The 21,156-nt window shown below is 46.5% G+C and overlaps 1 protein-coding gene across 1 annotated transcript in view; it reads right to left on the bottom strand.

Moving 5' to 3' along the window:
• The window catches only part of STYX (serine/threonine/tyrosine interacting protein), a 44,469-nt gene extending 35,521 nt beyond the window's left edge, over positions 1-8,948 (bottom strand). Inside the window, exon 1 of the mRNA XM_072986882.2 lies at positions 8,474-8,948. Coding sequence (XP_072842983.2) covers positions 8,474-8,530 — 57 coding nt within the window. The 5' untranslated portion in view covers positions 8,531-8,948. The remainder of the gene's footprint in view (positions 1-8,473) is intronic.
• Between the last annotated feature and the right edge of the window lie 12,208 nt (positions 8,949-21,156).

Here is a 21,156-nt window from a genome sequence, read left to right as displayed (position 1 = left end):
TCTCTCTTCTTAGCGTTGTAGGGAAGCTGCTTGCCCGTGTTGTTCTGAAGAGGCTCCAGGTGCTTGCAGACAGAGTGTATCCAGAATCACAGTGCGGATTTCAAGCTAATAGATCCACCACTGACATGGTATTCTCCCTCCGACAGCTGCAGGAGAAATGCAGGGAACAACAACAGCCACTCTTAGTGGCCTTCATAGACCTTACAAAAGCATTTGATCTGGTCAGCAGGGATGGCCTTTTTAAAATACTTCCCAAGATTGGATGTCCACCTCGTCTCCTTAACATCATCAGATCTTTCCATGAGGGAATGAAAGGCACTGTAGTTTTTGACGGCTCAACATCAGGCCCCTTTGACATCCGAAGCGGAGTGAAACAGGGCTGTGTCCTCGCACCAACACTTTTTGGGATCTTTTTTGCTGTCATGCTGAAGCATGCCTTTGGAACTGCAACCGAGGGTGTCTATCTCCGGACTAGATCAGACGGAAAGCTCTTTAATCTCTCTAGATTGAGAGCGAAGACCAAAGTCCAACTGAAATGCATGCGGGACTTCCTCTTCGCAGATGATGCAGCCATCGTTGCCCACTCTGCTGAAGACCTCCAACAACTCATGAATCGTTTCAGCAAGGCCTGCCAAGACTTTGGACTAACAATCAGCCTGAAGAAAACACAAGTCATGGGCCAGGGCGTGGACTCACCTCCTTCCATTACCATCTCTATACAAGAATTGGAGGTTGTTCATGACTTTGTGTACCTTGGCTCAACCATCTCTGACACCCTCTCTCTGGATGTCGAGCTGGATAAACGCATTGGCAAAGCAGCCACCATGTTCTCTAGACTCACAAGGAGAGTATGGCTCAATAAGAAGCTGACAACACACACAAAGATCCAAGTCTATAGAGCCTGTGTCCTAAGCACACTCCTGTACTGCAGCGAGTCCTGGACCCTTTGTGCACGGCAGGAGAGGAAGCTGAACACGTTCCATATGCGTTGCCTCCGAAGGATTTTTGGTATCACCTGGCAGGACAAAGTCCCAAACAGAGTAGTCCTAGAACGAGCTGGAATTTTCAGCATGAATACATTACTGAAACAGCGACGTCTACGTTGGCTTGGCCACGTCGTGAGAATGGCTGATGGTCGGATTCCAAAGGACCTCCTGTATGGAGAATTAGTGCAGGGAAATCGCCCCAGAGGGAGACCACAGCTGCAAGGACGTCTGCAAGCGAGATCTGAAGGCCTTAGGAATAGACCTCAACAGATGGGAAACCCTGACATCTGAGCGTTCAGACTGGAGGCAGGCACTGCATCGCGGGCTCTCCCAATTTGAAGCGACCCTTGCCCAGCAGGCCGAGGCAAAGAGGAAGTCACTAAAGCAGCAAAACCAGGGAGCTGGACAGGGGACAGATTGGATTTGTCTTCAGTGTGGAAGGGATTGTCACTCTCGAATTGGCCTCCTCAGCCACACTAGACGCTGTTCCAAGTCCTCCATACAGAGCACGCTACCATAGTCTTTCGAGACTGAAGGATGCCTAACTAAGGTCAGAGAAATATAACCTTAAGTTTATAATGAAATAACCACAAATGTCTTTTCTGTGCTCACATCATTATTAGTTTTTATTCAACCCCCAAGTGACATTCAATCTTAGTACTTAGTACAACATCCTTTTACAGTTATAACAGCTTTTAAACGTGAAGCATAGCTTGACACAAGTGTCTTGCAGCGATCTACGGGTATCTTCGCCCATTCTTCATGGGCAAAAGCCTCCAGTTCAGTCAAATTCTTAGGCTTGCGCACTGCAACTGCTTTCTTTAAGTCCCACCAGAAGTTCTCAATCGGATTTAAGTCTGGTGATTGCGATGGCCACTCCAAAATGTTCCAGCCTTTCCTCTGCAACCATGCTCTAGTGGACTTGGAGGTATGCTTGGGATCATTGTCCTGTTGAAAGGTCCAACGTCTCCCAAGCCTCAGGTGTGTGACGGACTGCATCACATTTTCATCCAATATCTCCTGGTACTGAAGAGAATTCATGGTACCTTGTACACGCTGAAGCTTCCCTGTACCTGCAGAAGCAAAACAGCCCCAAAGCATTATTGACCCTCCGCCATGCTTCACAGTAGGCAAGGTGTTCTTTTCATCATATGCCTTGTTCTTCCTCCTCCAAACATAGCATTGATCCATGGGCCCAAACAGTTCTAATTTTCTTTCATCAGTCCACAGAACACTATCCCACAACTTTTGTGGTTTGCCCACATGACTTTTGGCATACTGCAGTCGACTCTTCTTATTCTTGGGAGACAGCAAGGGGGTGCGCCTGGGGGTTCTGGCATGGAGACCTTCATTACGCAGTGTGTGCCTTATTGTCTGAGCTGAAACTTCTATACCCACATCTGACAAATCTTTTTTCAGTTCCTCAGCAGTCACACGGGGACTTTTCACCACTCTACGCTTCAGGTAGCGCACAGCAGTCGAAGTCAGCATCTTCTTTCTTCCACGACCAGGTAGCATTTCAACAGTGCCCTTTGCCTTGAATTTGCGAATGATGCTTCCTATGGTGTCTCTTGGTATGTTTAACTTCTTTGCAATCTTCTTATAGCCATTGCCCTTCCTGTGAAGACAAATCACCTCTTCTCTTATCTTCCTGGACCATTCTCTTGACTTCACCATGTTTGTAACCACACCAGTAAATGTCTAGAAGGAGCCGAGTATCACAGTCCTTTTAAAGCTGCCTAATTGGTGCTTATTATGCTTGATTGGTGCTCGGTGACATCCACAGGTGTTTTCAATACCTGTTCGAAAACACCTGAATGAACCTCTCTTCTTCAGAGTGGTAGTCTTTAAGGGGTTGAATAATTGTGGCAATGAAGAAACCACAAAAGAAACATTTACTACTGTATTACATAAACAATTGATGTTATTTTAGTTGCATTTGGTTCTTTAAAACGTCCTTGTAGGATTTCATTCTGAATACAATTCCAAATGTACACTATAGTCCCTAAACCCCTTTACAGCATTGGGGGCTGAATAATTTTGAACACAACTGTATGTAGACTGCTACTGGGAAGATGTGATGTAGGGAACACCATTCCCAGAGCTTGATGGTCAGGTACAGTAAGGATAGAGAATGTGTGTCTCCATGTTTGTTTATGTAGTAAAGGGCCTTCGTATTGTCCGTAGCAAGTTGGACTGCATGACCCGCAATAAGTGGTAGGAAAGCATGGAAAGCCTTGATAATTGCTAAGAGTTTGAGGTGAATGATGTGTAATGTTTTCTCTTTATTTGTCCATAGGCCATGGATCCTTTGATGCTGGCAATGTGCTCTTAATCCTGACGGGCTGGCATCGGTGGTAACCTGTACTGTCAATTGGAGAGGCAAGAAGGGTTTCCGACGAGCAAATTGGGGAGAAACGTCCATCAGGTGAGTTGACGTGCGAGCTCGAGTGTTAGTACCGTGTTTCCCCAAAAATAAGACAGGGTCTTATTTTTGCTCCAAAAAAACTCATTAGGGCTTATTTTCAGGGGATGTTTTATTTTGCTCACGTACAACAATCTACATTTATTCAAATACAATCATGTCATCTTCTCCTGGATGCTGCACAATGGTGGAGGGCAGGGTTTCATTTAACCAGGGCTGAGATTATCAACCAGTCATCTATAGAAGGGAATATATTGATACCTTGGAGTCGAAGGTAGCCAGATACTGGTGCCATGCATTTGGTAAATGTCTTCGATGCTGCGGAAAGCCCAAATGGGAGAGAACAGAACTGGTATGTGATGTTGTCGAATCGGAATCGAAGGTGAGTATCAAGGTGGATACGGTAAATTATAGCGGACCTGTTTAGGTTCATCATAATATAGTTGTTCTTGAGGATTGTCAGGTAGATATGGGTCATATTGGTAGTATCTATCTCTTCTATCATCCTGGAACTGGTGTTGAGACAACTGCGGATAATAGTTGTACTCCCGGTGTGGGAGGTCATACAATGCAGGTGATAGATGTCTCTTCTCCCGATGTTTTCTAGGAGAATGGAGAGACAAATCAGAGCCAGATAGTTCAACTGGAACTGCCTGCCCTGATGATGCAGGGCTCGAATGGGCTGAGGCCTGGCAGGAATGAATATCAGCCGGAGAGAGGCCAATACTCAGTGATAAGCTAGCAGCGGAGGCTGGAGCTTGGGCCGGAACTAGAGAAAGGTCATCTCTGTCAGAAAGAGAGCCCGGAGCATCTTTAGATGATTCTTCCAGGATGAGAGATGGAAGAATCGGCTGTGGTGGGTCAAGCTGAGTGGACTTTGAGGGTCTTTTCGGTTTCTTTGAGGTGATCTTGTCTTTTTTCTTTTTAGAAGACTCTAGAGAGCGAGTTGAGGCCTTCATCGTCGACACCAATTTTGTTTGAAGTGGACTTTGGCTTCTCCTTATGGTGAGAAGGAGTCGCTGGGCTGGAAACGGATACAGGGGGATTTTGCCGATCGGGTCGAGGGTCTGAAGATTGTGCAGACTCCATAGCGACCGGAGGTGGGTGTGGCATCCTCCAGTAGGTCTGGGGTTCATAGATTTCTCCCAGAGCTAAGATCTCCGTCTTTGTAAACGCAGTTTTAGCGCTGGTTTACTTAGTCTTTTACACTTGGAGCAGGAGTGTGTCAGATGTTGTTCTCCAAGACAGAAAAGGTAAACGGTCGTGGCACCACTTGAAAGGCCCTGGGGAGGGACATAAAAGAGTGGGAAAAAGGGGAGGAAAAACCGTTGTGGGCGAGGACGGGATCAGAAAATGCAGACAGAGAAAAACTGGAATAAACTCACAGGGGAAACGTCCAATAAAGAAAGATTGAAAAGGAATTTGAAGAAAATAAACGATGATTTGATGGAAAGGATTACAGTCGTGCCCCGCTTTACGATTACCCCGTTTAACGACGAATCCGCTTGATGGTGATATTTTGAATGGGATTTTTCCACTGCGCAATGATCGGTTCCCTGCTTTGGGAACCGATTTTCGCATTACGATCAAAAACAGCTGATCATTGGGTTTCAAAATGGCCGCCGAGTGTACAAAATGGGCCCCGCTGTGCATAGGGATGGATTCCTCACTGCACAGGCACCGAAAACGGCCTCCCCTATGGAGGATCTTCGCTGGACTATGAGTTTTCAGCCCATTGGAACACATTGAACGGTTTTCAATGCATTTCAATGGGCTTTTTTATTTCGCTTTACGTTTTCGTTCTACAGCGATTTAGCTGGAACGAATTAACGTTGTCAAGCAGGGCATCACCTCAACTCAATAGATCGTTATAGTTCTCAGAAAAAGGTCTAGCCAACACGGCAGAAAAAAGGAACTGAGGGGATCAGTGGTGGACGGAGCATACGCTCCAAGGGGGAACGTCCCACTAATCATGTGTCTTTAAACTCTAGAAACGTCCGAGAGGTTCAGCACAGGCGCAGAATAACCCAGTTGTGTGCATTCACAGAGGCTACGAAGAACAACTCACCGGGTATGTGTGGCAACAGTAAACCACTCCTTGAACATTTTGCACACCTCAAAAACTCCATGAGGATTGCTGTTAGTTGAAAGTGACTTGCTTTATTTATTTAAAATCTTTTTATCCCACCTTTCTCCTTAAGAAAGACCTAAGGTGCCTTACATCATTGAAAAATAATATTAAAAGTTAAAAACAGTAAGTATATAAATGCTAAAAAGGATCAAATAGATACCACCAATGACAGTAAACAAAAACAACACCAAAAACACATTCAGGGCAGTAAAGCACAACTATCCATTTAAAAGCCCCATTCAGGGAAAGCCTGGCTAAAGAGGAAGGTTTTCTCTGCCTGCTAACGGAAGGACAGCAAAGATGGGCCAGGCTGGCTGTCAGTGGGAGAGAGTTCCAAAGTTGGGGAGCAGCCACAGAGAGGACCCTCTCCCGTGTCCCTACCAAATGCACCTGTCAGCAACATACATTTCTGGGGTCTATCTCCACAAGGGCCCTGGTACTGGTGAATGACCTCCTTGCAGGGGTAATCACAGGCATTGACAGTGCAAATGCACCACCAGGTAGTAAAAATGGGTTATTTCAGGGTGTGAAATGAGTGCAATTTTCCAGCAATGATACACAGGAGATTGTGAACCAGACAGAACCTACTCTGTACCTGGATAAATAAATCTATTTCTAAAAATCAAATTCATTTAAACAATGAATTTAATTACACTTTAAATTTTAAGACTCAATTTAAAATTTTAAATAATAATTTAAAAATCCAATTTTAAAATTTGCGATTTAAATCAAATCCCACCTGTTCCATGCCCAAGCTGGACCTTTTTGAACCAGGGGTAGGACTATGTTTTGGAGCTGGAGTGAAGAAACTCCAGTACATACAGAAAGGCAGTTTTAAGGGGGATCACTCCCAGTGAAGCGACCCTTTCCAGAGCAGACACCCTCACTCTGGCATTATTGGGCATGCATTGTCTCTACTGCTTTTAATGAACTCTGGACAGTTTGTTACACACTTTATATTCATTGTGATAGCCAATGGAAGAAAATGGCAAAATACATGCAGTCTGAGGATTATCAACCAATATTATGGGGCAACTAACAGAGCCCCATAACAACGGAAAACAAATGCAGAATGTAAAAAGAGAAACGCTCAATTGGTGAAGAAATATCAAAACATTAACAAACAACAGGTGTGTATTAAAAGTGTGTTATTTACTCCTTTTATCTTAGGACAGTGCAATCTGCTTTGGATCTAATATGCAAAGTGAAAGTTTGAATGAAGGGAATGTAGCCTTGAGAAAAGAAAACTGAGGGGAGATAAGACAGCACTTTCAAAGGCTGTCATAAAGAGGAGAGGCAGGATCTTTTTTTGATCATCCAATAGTGCAGGACAAGTAATAACGGGCTCAAGTTACAGGATTTTGGTTGAATATCAGGAAACATTTCCTAACCATTAGAGCAGTATGACACTGGAACCCATGACCTTGAGAGGTGGGGAGGGCTCTAACGCTGGAGACATTTAAGAGAAATTTGGATGGCCAGCTGGCAGATCTCCTGTGATTTGTATTCTTGCCTTGAGCAGGGGGTTGGACTTGAAGGCCTTAAAGACCCCCTTCCAACTTCATGATTCTATGATAATGACAAAAGCCTAACTTTCTGTACAAACAATCCACCCCGCTGTTTTTCCTCATATTACGACCTCTCTCAAGTGGAGGTGATGGATTTTGTTTATTCTCAAAAGGGGTGTGAGAGTGTGAGTGAAGCCACTCACAGGATGGCCAGGTAAGTATCAGCAGCATCCTTTGCCCTGGGACCACAGGGCCAAAGCCTGAGACAGGATGGATGGTGGGGGTCTGGTGATGTCACAGAGGCAGGTCAGGGTTAGGGGTCCACCACTGTCTCTGGGAAATGGCATGACCATTCCTGAGCACCCCCACCCTCCAGCTCCTGGCTTTTGAACGGGTGGATTCTGTGCAGAAGCAACATGCATAGAAAAACAGCAGCAGACTGAGTCTGGAAGGGGTGGAGGAAGACCCCTGGTTGGTTGGTGGGTTTCTAAGAAAGACTAAAAATTTATTATTATTGTTGTTGTTATTAATATTATTATTTAAAAACACCAGGCACAGTAAATCAAAATTATAAATACTGTACATGGACTGGCATCCTATATAACAGATACAAGTTTTAACCAAAAACCTAAGTATCTGTTCAATATCAGTGCAGTATGTGTGTATGCATGTATGTACAGTATATGCATGATTACGATTACTACTACTACTGTACTGCCTACTACTATTGTTATTATTGCTATTTATACCACCCCTCTGGCCCAAGGCCACTCTGGGCGGTGTACACCATGTAAAAAACCAAGGGACTGGAGCGCAGTTTCACCAAAGAAGAAACCGAGACAACCAATTCCTAACCCACATCCATCCTTTCCTCTTTTTCCTAAAGCAGGGGATTGCTCGGAGATTCGCCTCCGGGCCTGGAGACCCGAGAAGCCCGACCGCCCCCCCCCCCGTTCCCCGGGACTCGCCAGCCCCGCGAGGGCCCAGAAAGCGGGCAAGCCCCTTTCCCACAACACGCTCCCTCCACGCGGGAGAGAGAAAGACAAGGGGGCGGGGGGGGGGAGAAAAAAAGAGGAAGAAACAGGGAAAAAGTCAGGGCATTTCCCACGAGATGCTGCGGGCGGCCCGTGCTCATCATCCTCATTATCCCACCGCCTGGACACGGGAAGGCTCGTGTGGGGGGGGGGTCCCCCAGGGAAGGGCGGGAGGGGACGGACACACCCTCCCAGGGCGGGGTCCTGAAACCACGCGTCCCCACGTTCGCGTGTACCCGCGCGGCCCCCCCCGCTCCCGCGCAGGATTCGAACACGGGGGCCAGGGCGAGGGGAGGGGGTTCCTCCAGGCCAGCCACGCGGCCGGGGCCTGAGGGGACGTCGCGGGCTCGGCCCTTCTTCTCCACCCCCGGGGGCGGCGGCTCCCTCACCTCGGAGTCCTCCTTGGGCTGAGGCAGCGCGGGGAAGACCGGCTTGGCGAGCTCCATGGCGGGCGGGGCTGGGCCGGCTGCCTGCCTTCCTCCCTTCCGTCCGTCCCTCTCTCTCTCCCGCCCCGGCGGCCGGCCTCCACACTCCGGCCCTCAGCGGGGCGAAGGGAAGGAGAGGAGAAGCGGGTCGCGGAGCCTCGGCGCTCGGGCGGCAGCCAGGACGGCGACGGCGGCGGCGGGGGGCCGGGGAGCTCCGAGACGCGGCGGCGGCGGCGACTCCCGACCGGCCGCCATGCTGCTGCCCCTCCCCCTGGAGGCCGGCTGGGTGGCTGGCCGGCCGGCCGTCGGTCACGCCGTCCCTCAGTCAGTCCAGTCAGTCAGTCGGTCGGTCGGTCGGTCCCTCCCTCCCGTCCTTCCCTCACAGGCGCCGCCCGCCCCGTGCGCGCGCGCGCGCAGCCTCCTCCTCCTCCTCCTCTTTCCCCGCCTCAGCCCCAACTGCCGCCCGCGGGTCCGACCCGGCCGGGGAGAAGGAGGGGGCGTGGCCCCTCCGACTGGGGGTGGTGGTGGTGGTGGTGGTGGGCGGGTTAAGGGAGAGGGCGTGGCTCGCCCAACGGCTGTGCGCGAGGACGGGGAGAAGGCGGGGCTTGGCTTCGCTGAGCAACAAGGTCTCTCTCTCTCTCTCTCTCTCTCTCCCCCCCGAAAGGGAGGGGAAGGGAAGAGTGGGAGCGCTTCCCGGTCCCTTTTGGGCCCCGTGCTCGTGGGCGCATGCGCGAGCCTCGGTTCGCCCTTTCGGGGCCCCTGGGGTGCGGGGGGGGATCGGAGGGAAGAGGAGCGCGGAGGGAAAACTTTAGCCAGACTACAACTCCCATCATCCTTTTCCATCAGCCACCCTGGTGTGTGGGGGCTTCTGGGAATTTCACACACTATGAACTCTCCCACTTTTTCCCATCCTTTCATGAGACGGGAGGTTCCCCGAGTCCTTTTCAAGGAAAAAAGGAAGAATCGAACCATTTTAAATTATATTATATTTTATAATTTATATTTTTATATTCTAAAACATTAATTAATATCTATATAATTATATTTTATATTTTATATTGTAAAATTTATATTTATTTATTATATTTTATTACTTATATTTTTATATTTTAGTCACCCAGATAGGCAGAGGAACTAGAGACCAAATTGCTAACATGTGCTGGATTATGGAGAAAGCCAGAGAGTTCCAGAAAAATATCTACTTCTGCTTCATTGACTATGCAAAAGCCTTTGTGTGGACCACAACAAACTATGGCAAGTCCTTAAAGAAATGGGAGTGCCTGACCACTTTATCTGTCTCCTGAGAAACCTATATGTGGGACAGGAAGCAACAGTCAGAACTGGTCATGGAACAACTGAGTGGTTCAAAATTGGGAAAGGAGTACGGCAAGGCTGTATATTGTCCCCCAGCTTATTTAACTCATATGCAGAATACATCATGCGGAAGGCTGGACTGGATGAAACCCAAGCCGGAATTAAGATTGCCCGAAGAAATATCAACAACCTCTGATATGCAGATGATACCACTCTGATGGCAGAAAGTGAGGAGGAATTAAGGAACCTTGTAATGAGAGTGAAAGAGGAGAGTGCAAAAACGGTCTGAAGCTCAACATCAAAAAAACTAAGATGATGGCCACTGGTCCCATCACCTCCTGGCAAACAGAAGGGGAAGATATGGAGGCAGTGACAGATTTCACTTTCTTGGGCATCATGATCACTGCAGATGGTGGCAGCAGCCATGAAATTAAAAGACAGCTGCTTCTTGGGAGGAAAGCGATGACAAACCTCTACAGCTTCTTAAGAAGCAGAGACATCACCTTGACAACAAAAGTCCGAATAGTCAAAGCTATAGTTTTTCCAGTAGAAATGTATGGAAGTGAGAGCTGGACCATAAAGAAGGCTGACCACCAAAGAATTGATACAGACTGCAAGGAGAACAAACCTATCCATTCTTAACAACTAAACAACAAAATAGAAGTCAGCCCCTTTGAGCCTGTCCCTAATTTTCTGCTCATGGATATAACTGTTGATATGACTTCTAGTGTCTTCCTGATCCAAATCAATGAGGGATGACCCTGTGAGACAAGATGCCCCCATGATTTTTCTCAGTAGAAAAGTAGCTTGCTTCCTGCATCCACAGATTTCCACGCCTCCCTAAACACTGGGCTTGATTTCAAAAGCTTAAGCAGGATCAGGCCCGGATACTGGTGGTGGGATGGGAGACCCTCCGAAAATGCCAGGGATCTCCGGGCAGGAGTCAGAAATAACGCTGCTGGAGGCTGCTAGTCAGAGATGTGACGGGATGGCGTCAGATCCAACAGAGCCTGGTTGAGGTGGATCTCTTGCTCGGATGCTAGGAGAATAACAAATTTGTAGCCCCCTTTTCTTCTCTCTAGCAAACGTGGGCATAACAACCAGAGAAACGTGAAACGGGGTGGGTGGGTTGCCATGTCCACTGATTTAGCAGCGATTTTCTCAGGCTGCAGTTATGGCGCATGAGAAGCCGGGGAACTGCCTGGCTCAGAGGGAGCCCCGAGCAGTCGGCAACCGGGTTTGCTGGCAACAGGATCACCCGCTCAAACCATGGCTACCTGTTGTTTAACGCATCATCCAAGCACAGGGCTCTCCTTCCTGGTTCGTTTTTTCCGCCAACGAACCAGAGAAACATTAAAGAAACAACCCTAGGGATGACCATTAAAAACCACCTGGCAAAGACAAAAAAAGGGGGGGGGGGAGAGCGACACAAAGTGCAAAGTATTTCAGGGTTACTAAATCCCTGCCTACAGGATTATATTCTGAAAAGCCATCTTGAAGGGCTCTGCCTTGGCTAGTTTTCTGAATACTCAGGGGCGGAGGTCTGGTGCACTTCCCATGGAAGTTTATTCCATAGGGATGAGGCCACCACCAATAAGGCATGATTCCAAGTTGACGCCCTTCAGACCTCTCTCAGCTTGGAATTGGGCATGAAAACTAATCGGGAACCCAATGTAGGTGAGCTGGGATTGAGGTCATAGGTTCAAATTTATTTACAGTCCAAAATCAGCCTAGCTAAAATATTTTGGAACTGTTTTTTTTTTGTTTTGTTTCCATACTATCTTCAAGGGCAGCCCCACGTAGAGAGCATGGCAGTAATCTATTATTGATATTACCAATGCATTTATCTGCATTGGTAGAGACTGCCTGTCAAGATAGGGGTAGGCAACTCCCTTCCCAGCAGAAGGATCTCCATTAATGGGTCGGAGACCGCAAATAAAGATTGATTGATTGTTTGATTGATTGATTGATTGATTGATTGAGAAGGATCTCTGTCTTGTCTGGACTAGGTTTCCATTTGTTGGACCTTGTCCAGTTCGTGATCCATGCTAAGTGGTGCTGAAGGTTCTGGACAACATTCTTGCAGAAGAAGAAAAAGAGAGACAGAGTTGCGTGTCATCAGCATACTGATGACAGCAAACTCCAAAATGTCTGGTGACCTCTCTGAGTTGCTTCACGTAGATGTTAAACAGCATTGGAGAGAGTATGGACCCCTCTGGAACTTCGTAATGTGGGATTCAAGGGGTTGGAACAGCATCTCCAAGCTGAACCATCTGTGAGTGGCCATTGAGGAAAGACCAGTACTGTTGAAACGCCAGCACCCCAATCCCCAGCCTTGATAGCCTCTCCTGGAGGATGCCATGGTTGGCAGTACGAAAAGCTGCTGAATGTTCCAGGAGAACCAACAGGGTTACGCTGGACAACCCATAAGGGACTATGGGAGTTGTCGTCCGAAATATGTGAAAGGCCAAAGATCTCCCATCCCTTCCACATACTGTATAGAGCTTAGAGTCGGATCCCATGCATTATGTACGAAAGATCCACACTGGATTCCCTCCTTAAGAATAAAAAACTTTGTGTTGCAAAAAAGCTGGAGGCCTAGAGATCATTTATCAGAGGGTTGGGAGGGAAGTTGGAAAGGGGGCTCTAAGGCCATCGAGTCCAACCTCCTGTTCAATGCAGGAATACAAATCAAAGGATATCTACCACGTGGTTGTCCAATTTTCTCATGAAGGCCTCCAGTGTTGGAGCACTCACCACCTCTTGAGGTCATGGGATCCATTGTCGTACTGCTCTAACAGGATATTTTTCCTGAGATTCAGCCTAAATCTGGCTTCCTGTCACTTAAGCCCATTATTGCATGTCCTGCACTCTGGGATGATCAAGAACAGATCCTGCCCCTCCTCTGTATGACAACCTTTCAAATGCTCAACAAGTGCTATCCTATCTCCCCTCACTCTTATATTCACAAGGCTAAACATCCCCAATTCTTTCAGTCTTTCCTCCTAAGGCTTGGTTTCCAGGCCCCTGATCATCCTTATCGCCCTCTCCTAAACTTGTTCCAATCTGTCAGCATCCTTCTTGAAGTGGGGTGTCCAGAACTGGACACAGTACTCAAGATGAAGCCTAACCAGCGCCGAATCGAGGGGGACAAGCACCTCGCAGGATTTAGAGACTGTACTTCTGTTAACGCAGCCTAAAATAGCATTGGCCTTTTTTGAAGAGTACCCTGGCCAGCTTGGCTACTAGCCAAGCAAGGCTAGGGATTCCTAAAAATAATGTCTTCAAGCTGCAGAAAGGGTTGCCGTGTGCAATAAACATACGGGGCTGAGGGTTGTTTTCATGTTGACGGAGCGCCTACGTCAGATCTATTTCCACGCAAAGTAAGGTAGACAGAAAGGATGCTATGCTGGTGGCAGGATTAAACCTAACTTGGCATTGAGTACATGTGTGGCAGCAACAGTGAGAAAGCAAGAACTATATTTAGCCTGGTTATTTGTACCCCCACCTCTTGCCATATTTACTTCCTTGCCTGTCTAAAGAGAACCAGTTGCTCCAAGATACAACCGGGAAGGTACTGCAGTATATCTATTTTATTGTACGCCATTAATTGAGACAAATGATGTCATTGGAAGATGCAGGATTTCAAATCCATTTGCTTCTCACTGGTGAACTTTAAAAACACACAAGCCACTTGCTTTGCTTCGTATATTTGAAAATACTGTAGGTAGGTTTTTACTCCTGCTCAAGAAGAATTCAGTGTAACACAAACCCTTCTTCGTGTTGTCGACAATGGTCCGGCCGATCAATCTTTTCCTTAAAACTTGAGTTTATATTTTAAGTGTTTAGCACACAACATAACTTTTTTTGGTTACACAGTCAGTACTTTTATTTTACCAACCAAAATGCTCAACTGTAGATTTTGTAGGGGGTTCCCCCCCAAAAAAATCAGCATAATTACAGTTCTCTTTTTTTAAAAAAAACCCAAGACACTAATAATGGTGTTTCAGTGCACATGCAGAGTGCCTTTTATCTATGCTGAACATTAATTGTAGCAGCCAGTTTTCCAAACACCAATCCTGGGCAAACTTTTAAGTATATCACTGGTATTTTGTTTTGGATCAGCCTGGTTAGCCGGACGGAGCCGTGAATCTGGAAGTCTGCAATTGTTACCTCCTGACACAAGCTTTTGGGGGGGGGGGGGAGAGATGAGGACTGCTATGCTCTTGAATTGTCTTGACTTCTTGGTGACTTTTAATGCCATACATTGTGTCTTTATCCTAAGATTGTGAGGTGAGCCGCATCTCAGTCCTTGAAATTTAGAGCCAGGACAGGAGACGAAGGGGCTTGTCTTTGTGATGTCACGAGGGGGCAGATCCTTCAATAGCAACTGCAGAATGTGTTTGCAAACTGGGTTCTGGCCTCTATTGCGCTTCGCCATTATAGCGCTCCACTGATATAGCGCGATGCTGCATTGGCATACCACTGCTTGCCTTGTATAAAACACGTAGCGATCATGGAACGCTTCCATTAGCCTTCAGAGGTGCTGGATGCCTCCCCGACACAAAATTTTCAAAGGTCCTACCACTCAGACAAGTTGTTCCTTTTTTTGTCTTTCAGGAGCCAGCTTAAAACATGTATTTATTTATTTATTTTACAAATTTGTGGGGAAATAGTAAGTGTCCAGTTGATTCTTTATGACTTCTAGTTTGTAGTGAATTTAAACACATAATTGTGATTTGTAGTTCCTGATACTTTGTAATGGTAGATAAGGAGAAATGTGGAATGAATGAATTAATGGATTGATTAATTAGTTAATTAATTAATTAATTAACAAACAAACAAACAAATGTGTTGTAACTTCCTTGATATCCATGGCCATCTTTCATGGAAACTTAGGCCTACATTTGGAGGGGGAGGGTGTTCCAGGAGGAAAAAAATCTTTGTGAAATCCTATGGTGGTTGTTGTGGGTTTTTCAGGCTCTTTGGCCGTGTTCTGAAGGTTGTACTAGAGTGGTCTAGTGCCGCCTAGAGTGGTCTCATAGGCCAGATGGGCGGGGTATAAATCAAATGAATGAATGAATGAATGAATGAATGAATGAATGAATGAATGAATGAATAAATAAATAAATAAATAAATAAATAAATAAATAAATGTTCTTCCTAATGTTTCGCCAGTCTCTGTGGCCGGCATCTTCAGAGAACACTGTCCTCAGAGCACCAAAAACCCACAACAACCATTAGATCCTGGCCCTGAAAAAAAAAATGGCCGGGCAACAGGGAGTCAAAAATAATGACTTTTTCTTAGCTCTTAATTTCCTTTTCCTTTGTCTTTACATGGTCTCCTTTTTATTTTAATCGCACTGTAACAAACATGGCCACAGCGGGATGGATCCCCTTGCAGATATTGTGGCTTGAACCCAGCCCGGCTCTTTTCCAACATTGCACTCCGGAAGCTGCAGCTGAAGAGCACGCGCGGGTCCCCCTCCTGAGCCCTGACCACATCAGCCACTAGCCCTTCTCCAGCCAGGCATCCGTTTCAGTGCACATTCAGGGCACTAAATGTAGGTCAGTGTGTGGCCCCACAGGCTGGATTCCAGCCAATCAGCCGCACCACCAAGTCCCAACTACCTTAATTCTCCAACAGCGGCCCGGCGTGTTTTAATGCTCACGACCTTGGGAGATGTTTGTTCTCGATGGTTTGTGCTGCTGTGGTGTTACCATCTTGCAGAACCACCAATGTAAGTGCCCAAGCTTCTCAGTACTGTATTCAAGAAGGGGTCTAGGGGTGAGCATCTAGCGCCCAAATGTTTGCTGAGGCATACAAGCAGCTTCTGGAAGAGGCCGTTCAGTTCATTGATAAAAAGGATCCAGTTGAGTGATTGTACCGATTCATCAATTTCATTCATCATTGCACAGTTACAAGACGGGGGAGACCTGGCTCAGCAAAGCGACGAGTGAGAAGGATCTTGGAACTGTCGTAGATCCCAAGCTAAACATGAGCCAAAAGTGTGATGTGGCTGCAAAAAAGGCAAATGCTATTTCAGGCTGCATTAATAGAAGTATAGTTTCCAAATCCCAAGAGGTGCTAGTCCCCCTCAATTTAGCACTGGTTAGGCTTCATTTTGAGTTATTGTGTCCACTTCTGGACACCACACTTCAAGAAGGATGCTAACAAATTGGAACAAGTTTAGGGGAGGGTGACAAGGATGATGATCAGGGGGCTGGAAACCAAGTCTTACGGGGAAAGACTGAAAGAACTGGGGCTCTTAAGCCTTGAGAAAAGAAGGCTGAGGGGATAGGATACCACTTTTCAAATATTTGAAAGGCTATCATCCAGAGGATGACACAACAGTGGTTGAAACACAACAACGGTTTCAAGTTACAGGAAGTTACAGGAAGCCAGATTTAGGCTGAATATCAGGAAAAATGTCTTAACTGTTAGAGCAGTACGACAGTGGAACTAATGATTTCGAGAGGTGGGGAGGGCTCCAACCCTGGAGGCACTCAAGTGAAATTTAGACAACCGCCTGGCAGACATCCTGTGATTTGTATTCCTGCCTTGAGGAGCGGGTTGGACTCGATGGCCTTAGAGGGCCCTTCCAACTGTGCAGATGGCTTACTTTTTTCCAAACAGTTTTTATTTCTGCCTTAGAATACAAAGTCCTCATAAAGTTTGGCAATACGGTGGACCCTCGACTTACAGACAGCTCGACTTACAGACTTTTCGAGTTACAGACTTCTCTGGCTGCAAAATTTAGACTCGACTTGCAGCCGGAGAATCGACCTACAGGCCAGGAAAAAAAAAAGGAACAAAAATGGAACAAAAACGGCCGGTTATGGGATTAATTAGTTTTCAATGCATTGTAGGTCAATGGAGACTCGACCTACAGACTTTTCGACCTGCAGCCTCCGTTCCAATACGGATTAATTCTGTAAGTAGAGGGTCCACTGTACCTTTATTGAGCTTTTATTTTTGACTCCTTGAAAAGTCTCTATAATGCTGGGCATCACAAAATTTGGGGAAATGTTGTTCTAATGTGCCTTCAGGTCACCTTCAATTTATGGCCACCTGAGGACTCAGCCATCTCCAAACTGTTCTGTCCTCATCAGCGCAGCTCTGCTCTTGCAAATTCCAGCCTGTGCTTTCTTTTAGGGAGTCAATCTGTCTCGCATTTGGCCTTCCTCTTTTCCTGCTGCCTTCCACCTTTCCCAGCACAACTGTCTTTCCCAGAGGATCCTGTTTTTCTCATGATGTGCCCAAAATAGGACAGGGTAAATTTCCAAATTTTTGCCTCCAGAAATAGTTATAATTAAGGGGAGGATTTCTCTGTCATGTCATTTTTCCCTCCTGTGACCTATGTTTCATCTTACAGGTGGGGTTGAACATCTTTATGAGTAATCCGGTGAGAAAGGCCAAATTAGTCATAATCTCGTAAACATCCCGGCCGTGAAAGCCTTCGAGAATACATTACTCATAAACTTGTTTGAACTTGCCTATGGTTCAAATGTAGGTTGCAGAGAAAATGTGAAATGTCACAGAAATCCTCCCCCTAGTTATCATCTTAGATCTTAGAACTGCAGAGCTGGAAGGGACCCTATGGGTCATCAAGTCCATCCCCTGTCAAGGAGGCACACAGTGGGGGAATTGAACTCCCAACATCTGGCTCAGCCACTGAGTTATCCAGCATTTCAGGCTTGGTTTGCTCTAGGACCCACTTCTTCATCTCTCTAGCAGTTCAGGGTATCTGCAACGCTCTCCTCCAGCACCACCTTTCATACAAATCATCCCCCCCCCACCAGCTATCTTCACTGTCCAGCTTTCACACCCATACATAGGTGACCAGGAATTAAAGAGGGTGAATGATCTTGGCCTTGGTCTCCAGTGACCCATCCTGACCCTTAATGATCTCTTCTACTCCTTTCACTGCTTCCTTCCAGAGTCTCCATGTTCTTCTGATTTCTTGGCTTCAGTCTCCATTTGGATTGACGATCGAGCCAACTGTAGCTGCTTAATGGAGACTGAAATTTCACAGAGACCACTTTGAAGGCCTGGTGTTCATTAGAAGACTGCAGCTGCAATGATGTGGAATCAATTGTCTGGCTCCATCCAGCTGGCATCAACCCATTCTGGGAAAAGCTACGCCAAAAGCATCCTTTTTAGAGTCACCGAGCCACAAAAGGGAGAATTCCCTCCACGTTGTCCTTCAGCTATAAAAGGACTCCCAAATTCATCTCGTTGGGCAAGTTCTGATAAGACGGCAGGAGTTTGGAGGCTGCTGGTTAGGATCACACAGTCACAGAGCCCTTTGGACAGCCTAGCCCCAGAAGGTTTAGGGCTTTCAATTCCAAAACTTGGAAGAGCCCCTTGGAACAATTGGCAAACCCCGTGATTTGTTGTTGTTTAGTCGATAAGTTGTGTCCGACTCTTCGTGAACCCATGGACAAGAGCACACCAGGCCCTACTGTCTTCCACTGCCTCTCGGAGTTTGGTCAAATTCACGTTGGCTGCTTCGATGACACTGTCCAACCATCTCATCCTCTGTCGTTCCCCTTCTCCTCTTGTCTTCACACTTTCCCAACATCAGGGTCTTTTCCAGGGAGTCTTCTCTTCTCATGAGATGGCCAAAGTCTTGGAGCCTCAGCTTCAGGATCTGCCCTTCCAGTGAGCACTCAGGGTTGATTTCCTTTAGAATTGATAGGTTTGTTCTCCTTGCAGTCCAGGGGACTCTCAAGAGCCTCCTCCAGCACCACAATTCAAAAGCACCAATTCTATCATGATTACACAAAAAGACCAGTATTGGGTGAGTTATTTTGCCCCTAAATTTGTCTTCAGAAGTAGCTTGTGTAGACGGTGTCCCCAGAAATGGGGCTTTTCTGGGAAAGGTCATATTATTGGATTCAGTGTGTTTGGTTTACATGTTCTATTCAAATACATTCAAAGCTTTATGTGGAAATGGTTTTATTGGGACATCTGTAGTAATCTAAAGCAGCCATTTTCAACTTTTTTTTTTTGCCAGAGCCATAAACACAATATAAAAGAAATGTAGGTTGAATCAGGATTGTGTAAGTCACGTCATGAATGGGGATGACTGAGAACATGGGTAGGATCTGTCCTTGATCTGTATGCAATGCTCCAGGGCTTACGGGTAAGTCTGCACAAAAAGAACTGGAAAAGGTGCATAAGAAAGCAGCGAAAATAATGACGGGGCTGGGGCACCTCCCTCATGAGGACAGGCTACAGCATTTGGGGCTCTTGAGAAAAGGCGCCTGAGAGGGGACATGATCGGGACATCTAAAATGCGACAGGGGGTGGATTGAGTGGTTAGAGGGAAGCTCCTTTCCTTCTCACACAAAACCAGAACGAGGGGACATCCACTCCAATGGACTGTTGGGAGAGTGAGAACAAACCAAAAGAAAATATTTCTTTCCCCAGCGTGTGGTTAGTCTGTGGAACTCCTTGCCACAGGATGTGGTGATGGCATCTGGCATCTAGGTGCCTTTCAAAGGGGACTGGATCGATTCTTGGAGGAAAAGTCCATCGCAGGTGACAAGCCATCACGGGGGTGTACAATCTCCAGGCTTAAAAGGGAAGTACTTCAAAATGCCAGATGCAGGGGAGGGGGATCAGGAGACCGGGATCTCGTTGTCTGGTGGGGCCACGGGAAGCTGGACTAGATGGGCCCTTGGCCGGATCCAGCAGGGCTCTTCTTCTGTTCTTATAATCATCCCAGAGTCACCCCTGTCTTCCATGCCCAGTTCTTTCACCCTTTAATCATAAGGCTTGGTTTCCAGACCCCTGATCATCCTCGTCGCCCTCCTCTGAACTTGTTCCAATTTTTCAGCATCATTCTTAAAGTGTAGTGTCCAGAACTGGACACAATACTCAAGGTGAGGCCTCGTTTTTGTCATTTAGTCGTGTCCAACTCTTCGTGACCCCATGGACCAGAGCACACCAGGACCTCCTGTCTTCCACTGCCTCCCAAAGTTGGGTCACATTCACGTTGGTCGCTTCAGTGACCCTGTCCAGCCATCTCGTCCTCTGTCGTCCCCTTCTCCTCTTGCCATCACACTTTCCCAACATCAGGGTCTTTTCCAGGGAGTCTTCTCTTCTCATGAGATGGCCAAAGTATTGGAGCCTCAGCATCAGGATCTGTTCTTCCAGCGAGCACTCAGGGTTGATTTCATTTAGAATGGATAGGTTTGTTCTCCTTGCAGTCCAGGTGAGGCCTAACCAGTGTCAAATAGAGGGGGACCAGCACTTTGCGGGATTTGGAAACTATACTTCTATTAATGCAGCCTAAAATAGCTTTAGCCTTTTTTGCAGCCACATCACAGCTGGCTCATATTCAGCTTGTGATCTACAATTCCAAGATCCTTTTGCTGGACCAGGTCTCCCCCATCTTGTAACTGCGCAGTTGGTTTATTTTTCCAAGGTGCAGGACTTTGCACTTCTCCCTGTTGAATTTCATTCTGTCCTTTTTAGCCTAGTGTTCAAGACTATCTAATTACGAATTTTGTCTGTCTTCCAGAGTACTGTATTAGCTAACCCACCCATCTCTCTCGTTGGTTTATAAGCATTTATCATTTATGGTGCAGAATGATGTTGCCCCCCCCCAGCCTTTCCCAGCCTAAAGCCTTCTAGGTATTCCATAACAAGTCCCATCATCCCCAGGCAACATTCCCATACTTGCTGAGATAGGAATCATAACCCAATGTTCCAGGGTGGGGAGGGCTGCTCTACCGCTAATAAAGCAAGCAGATGGAATCTAAACTTTAAACTTTTGTTTTCTTCAGTCTTTCACTGTCTGCTGGCTTCGTAGGTTTATCCTTCTACCACACAGTTCATGCCCATCACTCTTAAACTCCAGGAGGAGGCTTTCTTCCATCACCTATCTTTGAAGGAATTCATGATTTTGCAGCCGTCAGCCTAATGCATCTCAACAGGCTATGCTGTACATGTACTTTTCAAAGCCTATTTTGCTGTTCCGGCAGGCACACCGCAAAACCCCCATATAAATACAGCCATCTGGTGGCAGGAGCTTTTCATATAGATGTCCTCCCTGCTCCGAGTATTTTCACAGAAATGTTAGTAAGAATTTTATTCCCTTTAAACAAAATAAATATATATGTGACTGATCTAATTAACTATTTCCCCACATCTGTGGTCACATTAATTACTTATCCTACATAAAGAAAATTAGTGCCATCTTATTCTGAAAGTATTTTTCAGGATTCCTGTTCCTCTCCTCCTAATGGAGGACTTTCTCAATGAGCAGGCAAAAAAATCTAGTAATATATGCAACGAAGAAGCCAATATACCGTTTTGTGTG

This window comes from Pogona vitticeps, chromosome 1 (assembly GCF_051106095.1).
Source record: "Pogona vitticeps strain Pit_001003342236 chromosome 1, PviZW2.1, whole genome shotgun sequence".
Classification (NCBI taxonomy): Eukaryota; Metazoa; Chordata; class Lepidosauria; order Squamata; family Agamidae; genus Pogona; species Pogona vitticeps.
The sequence above is the reverse complement of the archived record's forward strand: the minus strand, read 5'-3'. Positions and strand labels throughout refer to the sequence as shown.